The sequence below is a fragment of the Dendrobates tinctorius genome, unplaced genomic scaffold, assembly GCF_039654945.1.
Source record: "Dendrobates tinctorius isolate UK_male_01 unplaced genomic scaffold, ASM3965494v1 ptg000071l, whole genome shotgun sequence".
NCBI lineage: Eukaryota > Metazoa > Chordata > Amphibia > Anura > Dendrobatidae > Dendrobates > Dendrobates tinctorius.
In genome coordinates this window covers 20379954-20389751 of record NW_027361739.1, presented here as the reverse complement: position 1 = coordinate 20389751, position 9798 = coordinate 20379954, and the positions used below count along the sequence as shown (strand labels likewise).

The 9798-nt window shown below is 42.9% G+C and overlaps 1 protein-coding gene across 1 annotated transcript in view; it reads right to left on the bottom strand.

Annotated features, from left to right (window-relative positions):
• Nucleotides 1-2976: 2976 nt before the first annotated feature.
• LOC141096087 (cadherin-like protein 26) overlaps nt 2977-9798 on the bottom strand; it is a 128542-nt gene continuing 121720 nt past the window's right edge. The window contains exon 20 of the mRNA XM_073582493.1: nt 2977-8174. Coding sequence (XP_073438594.1) covers nt 7986-8174 — 189 coding nt within the window. The 3' untranslated portion in view covers nt 2977-7985. The remainder of the gene's footprint in view (nt 8175-9798) is intronic.

Genomic DNA, 9798 nt, shown 5'->3' with positions numbered 1-9798 from the left:
GTCGTTGTTGTGTTCTCTGTAGCAGAGCCGTGGCTGGAGGAGTTGTCATGTCGATCTGGGCCAGATGGAAAAGACGTGAAAAGTGACCGATTCCATCAGAAACAACGTCAGCGGTAAGACACCAACTATACCTGTGCAGTAATCACTTATATGTTCTGTAGGACTGGTATTTACCACTGATCATATTGCGGTGATATCCATGTTGGTCTTTATATAGGGATTATTTTCAGTAACAGCGCAGTCATCTCCTAGAATCCACGATTAGGGTGCGTCACCGAGTTGTAATCACAGTTACCTAGTTTGGGGCCCACTCAGAAGTTTCGCCCCCCCCCCTGAACCGAAACCCTAGCTATGCCTGTTGGTGCTATAGAAATAAATTTATTATTAGACCCATGGAGCTATCACCACAGGGGGTCTCGCATGTAATCCCAGGTGATAAAATATGCTTTGTTCTGTGAGCTAAAGGAAAATGTTTAAGGGGGAGGGAGAAAAGTTAGAGTGAAATCAGGCAGTTGTTGGAGAGACTTTGAAGGGAGAAGATCCAAGCTGGGATGGAAGAATGATCTGCGGAGTTTTGGAGATTGATTGTTGGCTGGAAGCCATGAGCTAAGGTAGTGATATGCATCATCTGGAGGAACATCGGCTGTGACGGCACACTATACCGCTGGAGATACCAAAAGCTGTGGGCCAACCAAAAGTTTGGAGACAGTGAGTATCACCTGGTACAGGGCCAATGGAACTACCGATCTCAGATTGGTAACTTGTGGACTGTGGACATTGTAGACTGGCCATCTACCTGGATTTGTTGTGCAACCATGGATATATGGAATAAAAAATAGTTGCATCGTTAACCTGTCTAGGTAATTTTTATAGCCCACAACCTCACATCATCACATTCTACATGAGCCCTAAAGCTGAATTTACACATCCATAAACCGTGGTTCGTTCTTAGATCGCATTACCTGTCCCAACTGGTGGCGCACCTGACCCAAGTTATGTGCCTTATATATCCAAGCATGATCCATGTGTTACACGCGTGTGAATCTGGCAGATGCATTTCTTTTTCTAGCCGCTCTACATCACAGGAAGAGACAACTAAAATGGTTCTACATTTACAGGACCCCCACCATAAAGCTCCCATAATCAAGTTTCCTTACACCAATATTACCGTACTTTTTTATAGGGTTGATCCATTTTAAAGGTTGAAATGTCAAAACTGGAATTTCTACTAGGGTACTCAAACTCCACCTAAAACCCAGAGGTTCTGGTGTAGGAAATTGAAATATGGGTAGTTTTTGTTGAGGGCCCTCACAGTACAGCTGCATCAGCTATGATATGAGAACCAGTGCTTCGGATTACCTTAATGAATTAAGGACACGGTAACAAACAGCTCCCCTGCTCTCTGGAACTCTTTTTGTGCAGATAAAAGATGTGTATTGTATTAACTGGACCTGATTTTTATTAATGAGAAGTATTCATTTCAGTAAAGACCTGTTGAAGAAATCAGACCGACTCCAAAATGCAAAAATACTCTGCAGTAAAAAACATGACAGTAATCAGCAAGTGCTGTATAACAAATACAGGGTATTTAGTCGATACGTTTTTTGCAAAAAATGTATACCAAGCTGCTTCACCACGTCACGGTAACCCTTCATGAAGCAGTCCCTATCTAATGTATTTAAAACCTGAACATGTGAACAGTGTCTAAATGAACAGGATACAGACAGGCGCCTCCTAGTATATGGGCTTGTGGTGTAAGACAGCTCATTTATGTGCATGTCACACAGGAGAGGAGTGGGGTCTCCCAAACCATGCTTAGCAAGGAAAAACGGATTAAAAACATGGTGGTGTGAGCATTGTCTTACTGACTTGTTCACACTTGTGCATGTCACATATGTTTTTAATCCGTTTTTCCTTGCTAAGCATGGTTTGGGAGACCCCACCCCTCTCCTGTGTGACATGCACATAAATGAGCTGTCTTACACCACAAGCCCATATACTAGGAGGCGCCTGTCTGTATCCTGTTCATTTAGACACTGTTCACATGTTCAGGTTTTAAATACATTAGATAGGGACTGCTTCGTGAAGTGTTACTGTGACGTGGTGAAGCGGCTTGGTATACATTTTTTGCAAAAAACGTATCGACTAAATACCCTGTATTTGTTATACAGCACTTGCTGATTACTGTCATGTTTTTTACTGCAGAGTATTTTTGCAAATTTGTCATTTTGTGTTCTTCTGTTGTGTTTCAGCCATTGGGTGGTGTGAGCATTGTCTTACTGACTTGTTCACACTTGTGCATGTCACATATGTTTTTAATCCGACTCCAAAACGCGTTGCCTTTGCTAATACCATATTGTTCTCTTCGCCATCTGACAAATCCTTGATGGACATCACTCACACTACAACCATTTTTTCCCTTTTTTTATGACAGTGGTCCGAGATGATGCCCTACCCGCTCAGCTCCAGATACCCCATTCCCAGAATTGTGCCTGCTCTGTGTACAACTCGTTCAGGTTAGCTCTATCACTTGTCGTCATCTATTTTACCAAAGGTTTTTTCACGGTGGAGATCTCTTTTTATATTGTATAGTATCCCAATAAGAAGACATGCATTTTTGGCTTAGGCTGGGTTCACATCACGTTTTAGTAGCCCGTTCAATGCATAGCGTTGACGGGCTGCTAACGGGATCGCATTATGCTATACCCGCTAGCGCAGATGAATCAGACGCTGCAGCCCACGTCCGAGGCTCCATCAGCGAATGACGGCACATCGTGAACGCGTGCCACTTTATGGCATGCCGCGCGATGCGCCCAACAATGGGGCTCAGTGGCGGTGTTAAGGGACTGCGTTACACCGCGTTATACCGCGGTGTAACGCAGTCCGTCAACGGACTTCCTATAACGCAGTGTGACCCCGGCCTTACACACACACACACACACAGAAACACACCAAAGATATCACATAGACATAGGATAGGGTTGATGAACCCCCACATTGTAATAAAGTTTTATTTTTATTTTTTCTTAAAGCAAGAACCAAAATATGAAACCGCTCACAATGTTTACACAAAGCAAAATATCAGATTTCATTTGTACAAAGGTGTAAAAAAAATATGACACTTGTAAAAATCTACAGTCGGAGATCCACGAGCCACCAGCCTTCCCCACTGCTACTTATTAGGCAGGGAGATCCGAGCACTTTTTCCAAAAGTTATTCACTGTTACAAGAGTTTGGCACTTTTAGGGCAGATTTGTCCAGCTCTACAAAACTGAAAGACTATCCTTAATGGGGGTGGCCATTACTTTGATAATGATGATTTATTGTTGGGATAAGTAAATCAACATCAGATCGGCCAGGGCCCGGGGGTCAACATCTGGCACCCCCACTGATGAGCTTTTTACCTTTGGCAGAACACCGCAGTTCCATACTTTGTGTAGTGGCTGCTGCCAGGTATTATGGATCGGGTCCTATGCTCTTCAGCAGGAGATGATCACCTGTACACAGCGCACGGAGCTGTGGTGTACCATCTCTGTACACTGTGCACATCTGGCAACTGAAGGTAGTAAAATCTGATCGGTAGAGTGGCAGGCATCAGATCACCGATCCAATGGATAGGTGATAAATATGGACAACCCCTTTAACATAGGCCATCAATACCATAATAGCGATGATCCATGCTTAATATCTTAAATACAAAATGGCATTTAAATCCTGTCCCCAGAAACACACTCAAACCAACCACTTTTTGCTATGGTTTGGCACGATTGGAAGAGTTGGTAGGTACGGGGTTCTGATTCTCAGCTCCCCGACTGATCAAGTTTTTGAAATGTCAACCTTGTTATTTACCGGACACAGCTCAATACTGTTAGTCCTGCCTGAGTCTAGTACTGTAGCTCATTATCTCAGTCTCATTCACTTCAATCAGTAGATCGGCTTGGGTGCGAAGATTTGGACCATCACTAAATGGATATGCCTATACTAAAGAGAAGTCAGTAATATTGTAAAGCTGGAGGTTTCTGATTTTTATTTAAAGCTTAATAACTGCACCATTGAAAATTCTACAACTTTCTGATAAACCATGTTCCAATTCCTAATTATTTTAAAAATGCGGAGCTTGCTGTCAGTGAACAGATCCATTCTCGGCTTACATCCAGAGCCTAACAACCCGTACTGTATTCACAGCACAAAAAAAGGCATGATCAGATTAAAGGGATCCCGCTGTATACTGCTACATTAATGGTTGGGAGCAGTCAGAGGATCTGATTGGTTACCTTTAAGTCTCTTGATGTAAATTGGAGCCATTTATTCATTGACAGCAAGGAGAGAGTTAAATAAAAGGTTTGACATTCGAACATAAATTAAAAAGTCGCTTTTTTTTGCTAAAAATAAAGCTTAACTTTAAAAAATAAAAGTGAATCCGTTTTGTAGTTTGAACCAAATATTTAATATGTCTTTATAGTGGATCTTGTCTGTGCTGATACAGACCACCATATCCACTGCACACACATAGACATGTGACAATTTTTGATTGACTGTCTGTTACCAGGTTTTTGCCGCCCCTTCCAAGAACAGCATAAAGTAGGGGCAGAGATCCTGATTCCAGCAGTATGCCGCTTACTGGGCTTTTTGCTGTAGTTTTGGAAATGGAAAAAAAAAATTAAATCACAGTTCTGTTAGTCCTCTCAGTGATGATCTCTGTGTAACCTCACCTCCACCGATTGCCATTTTTGTGTACACTGTGCATAGGCAGAAAATTGCCAATCAATGGTGGGGCGGGGTAATAAAAACCTCATGAATATGGAGGATTACATGGCAGCAGGTTTACTAGTCCTCTAGTGATAATCTCATGCTGATAAAACAGTGATTTTATCACAACAACAGCAAACAGCCCACTAAGTGACACATTGCTGGAATCAGGATCTCATTTTCTACATCATGCTGCTCTCAAGTTAAGGCCCTTTTACATTTAGCGATCCAACGAGCGATCCGACCCGGTCAGGATCGCTGGTGCATCGCTAAATGATCGCTAGTGAGCTTTCACACAGAAAGATCTCACAGCGATGCAGCAGCAACGCAGCGCACGATACTCACCTTTCACACACAGCGATCCTGACGTCCTCCCGCTCGCCTCTACGCGTCGCTCGTCGTCACAGCAGGAAGCCCCAGCAGGAAGCAGACGACGAGAAATGGAGCCGGACATTCTCGCTCGATCAGCGATGGACAGTGGGGGGGCCGGTCGGAGGTAAGTATCACACATAGCGATATCACTAGCGATATCGCTATAACGTCACAAAATCAGTGACATTATAGCGATATCGCTATGTGTAAAACCCCCCTTAAGGTAGCAAAAATCTAGTGATAGAGTCTCTTTAAGGCTTCCGGTTAAAGCTGCGGATCTTACAAGAAAGGAAATTCCATATACTATTGAGCGCTCACTATCTCCAGTGTGCGATGAGGAGGTAGATACAGTTCTGCTCGTATGTTGGACGGTTCTGTTCATTGTCTTATTTCACAAAAATACATTATATACAGCAAAGCCATTTAAAAAATAGAAAAATGGAGGTAAGCTCGGAGAAGCCCATCCTGGTTTAATCTTACTATCCCAATCCTTCCATAAAGTTTCCATCAAGTAAACTGCAGAATATGTGAAGCAGATCCTGCCCAGATGGAAGAATAATATGCTCTTAGTATTTTTCCAGCAGATATTTGTACTTCTATTTTCAAGGATTGGGTTATAGAAGTGATCTCCAAAATGAGCTACTCCGGCTGTCAGAAAACCACAAAGCCCTCTGGCACCCTACACCCAAAGCAATGCAATGCCAGTCTTAGAGGATCCATCAGCACTCCTGACCAGTTTGCGTTAGTTAATGCATACATTACCCATAGTATGCAAATGCTACAGCATCTTTTCTTTGCTTCCTGCATTTTGCTGCTCCTCTCTAATTACTCCTGGAAATGATGAATAAATTGACAAGTGAATGTTGCCATTTCCCTTGTCTACAGGATCTGTGCCTACATATTTTGTGCCATCCAATCTGACAGTATCAGACCGTGTATGTATGCACCCTATTGACCAGGAGGAATAGTTACACTCAGTTATCAATCTTTCCATGAATTTTCAGGACAAATAAAACGCACAATGCAGAATTTTAAGAAAAGATGCTCCAGAATTGCTATTCCGCTGGAATGTAAGTATTTACTGAATCATCACAGGAAATCGGATCAATTGTGACTATCTACGTCTTGCTACAGCCATATCAGCTTATTTAAAACATTATATATTACATATTGTATTCATTTGGCTACTTAGATTTCATGCTAAGAGACTCATCCATGGATTGTGTACACATCTGGCCTCTTTTCATGCCTCCCCGAGTTAAAGATGATCTGTCACTTGCGCAAAAACTGAGTTAAACACCTGGCAAAAATCCCTGCGCTCTCATGATTTTGCTGCTCATTTAGGCTGTGTGCCCACGTTGCATTTTTTTAAGCGTTTTTGAAGCGTTTGTGCCGGATCAGACACTTCACAAACGCTGAAAGAAGCATCCCGTTCATTTTAATGCATTTTGGCCTTTTTGTGCCAATTGATGCGTTTTTTTCCCGCATAGGAAACGCTTAGCAGCTAAAAACGCAGCATGTTCATTATTTTCCGCATTTTTAGCTATTTCCTATGAGTCCAGAAGATGCGCTGAAAAAAACGCATCAAAAAACGCGCAAAAAATGCGCGCAAATAAAACGTGTCAGGTTTTAAACGCTAACGTGGGCATATAGCCTTAAAGGTTTGTGCTGTGTCCCTCCATTGCAGATATTCACATTTGTTGCTTTTGTAGTGCAGTATGTGAAATCTCAGCTTGCAGTCAACTGGACGTTTCTTCAGTCTTCGCTCTCACCGCTCCCTCCCAGACAGCTCTGTAGCTAATCCAGCAGTCTTTCAGATTTAGAGTCTGCTAAGCAGTGATTGACAACATCTGGGATGGAGGAGTGAGAGCACATGTCACCAGAGAAGACTGAAGAAACCCCAGTTGACCTACAAACAGATTTCCCATGCTGTGCTCCAGAAGAAGCAAATGTGAATATCTCTGCAACAGAGCGATGCAGAGAAAAATGGAAAAGAGCAACAGAATCAGGGGAGCTCAGGCATTTCTACAAGATATTTAACTCAATTTTTTAACAAAGTGACAGGTCCCCTTTAAAAAGCTATTCCGTCCAGAAGCGTTTATCACGTATTCATTGTAAAGGGGGGAAATGTTAGATAGGTCCATTTAAAGTTAATATTGCTGGTAAACACAGCAGATTACTATATTCGGCAGTTCCCCTAAGTGCCACAGACTTTGAATACGGTGTCAGGACATTTGCTTGACCGATGCTGCATTAAACCCCTTCCTAACCGTAGTCTTGTAGCTGGGAGATCAGAAGGGGTCGGACCACTAGCAATCTAGCATTCGTTACAGATCCAGTGGACAAGTCCTAAATGCTTCTGGCTGGAGAGCCCCAATAAGCACAGCCATGCTTTTCTCTCTTACCAGTTCTTAAATTAGATGCAAGGTACTTCAGCAGAGGTTTTTTCTGGCTGTTCATTCCAGGGTCTCCTCATCAGCCAACTTCCCATCATCTACACTATTTAAGCAATCAGTCTATCTTGTCCAGAAATAAGCCAGAGCATTGTATTTCCATCGCTCCTGCCTATGCAATCATCCCAGCAGCCTGTCCAGAGATGTTCTCAGCAGTCAATCGCAGCGGTCTATCACTTAGTGGCCAGGGACTGTCTCATCTCCCCATTCATCCTCGTCAGTTTCTGTGCTAAAAAGGAAATTGTACAATACACAGTGTATAATAAAGCGTCTGCAGCAAAGCAATAATTCATTCCCCTCAACCTCTCGCTAAATAAGCCTTTGTGAAATCCTTTTCAGATACGCTCCGCAGGATTGCTCAGTGCAATAGCAGGCAGAGTGGAAACAGTCCACGGTCCACACGGCACAGCGTTACTTCTTGCAGATCTCTTCCAGTCTGGAAAACTTGGGGTCAAAATCATCCAAGAATCTGAAGTCCATGGTGTTGTCTGGGAAAGTGAAGGAGTCCATTGACTCAATCCGCTCCAGCTCCCCCTCATAGGCATATGTGCGCGGCTTGTATGTGCTTATTTCATCTTCGCCATTGATGCCCTGAAGTCGCTGGAAAGTAAGAGAGGTACAGTTATTAAAGGGGTTGTGCATTGATGTGAGTTAATGGGGGGGGTCTCTTATTTGAAATCAGCATCTCTCAGCCAAAAAGTCTTTCTGTACATAACCTGTCTGGTCTGACAATCCACAGACAACCCACTAATTTGCATGGGTGCTATGCAGTGCCCACTTTTCCATTGTGGTGACACTATAAAGAATTTGAACACAGGCTACGTTCACACTTTGAGGAACTCCAGCGGAAGTTACCGCGGGAATTCCAGAATTCCATTCCGCGGGAAAACCGCATTTTAAATTCCCGAGATTTTCCCACGGAAAAACTAGCGATTTGCAAGCGTAATTAGCTTGCAGAATGTTAGCGTTTTCCAAGCGATCTGTAGAGTGTGACAGGCTGGTCACACTCGTCTAACACAGTGTTGGACTAGCGTGACCAACTTTTTACTATTGAGGCTGCCTATGCAGCATCAGTAGTAAAAAGATTTAATGTTAAAAATAATTTAAAAAAATAAAAAAATCGTGTTTTTCTCACCTTCCGACATCCCGCGCAGCGTCCCCGATCATCGTGATGCTCTGGCGGGTCCCGTTCCCAGTGATGCATTGCGGCAATGACCTTTGATGATGTCGCAGTCTCGCGAGACCACTACAGTATCACGAGACCTCGACAGTATTGCGAGACCTCGACGTCAGCAAAGGTCATTATCGCAATGCATCACTGGGAACAGGACCTGCCACGTTGCCAGAAAGTAAGCAGAACAATGCATTTCTATGTGGGCGTAATCGCCACAAATCAGCAAAATAATGAGCATGCTGCGTATTTTCCCGCAATGCGATTCCGTCGCGGGAAAATCCACAGCATTAGCACAGCATTGCGGAATCCCATAGGATTGCATGGGATGCTGTTTTTTGTGTTTTCGCGGCAAAATCGCGCGTTAAAAACCGCAGCGGAAAACCAGCAACATGTGAACGCAGCCTTAGGATATGTTCACACTGAGTTTTTTTCTACAAACAAAACCTGCTCTTGGCACTAAAGAAGCTGCTTACAAAAAGCAGCTTTTGCTGCATATTTCCTACGTTTTTGTGGTCTTTTTTACATGCTGATAAAGTATAGTAACCCCCCCCAACAAAAAAAAAAATCATGATGTAACTTCCTTAAAGTTTTTGCACCAAAAATGCATCGAAACTTGATACCTGTATTTTTTGCACCTACTCATTGCTTTCTATGGGTGAAAAAAACGCTGCGAAAATGCTGAAAGCAGCTTAAAATTTGCATTAAAAAACAAACACAACTAAAATGCAACGTGTGAATATAGTTTTCCTATCAGGTTCAACAACAGATTACAGCTGATAGCGGGATCCAAGCAGACCAGATACTCTGTTATCAGTTTATTGTTATAAGGAATCTGTCACCAGCAAAAACGCTAAAATGGGGTGCCAGTAGACTGGGCCCACAAAACTTATTAAAGGGAATGTGTACCTTTAAACTTGACACATGAGGTTAATGTGGGATTCTACGAGGTAAGACACATCAATTTAGAGCGAGTGTTGGCTCCAAACAGCTTTCCCTAAATGAGTCTATCTGTTATCTTGGAGGAAGCCCCAATAACCATCTATTGCTGAC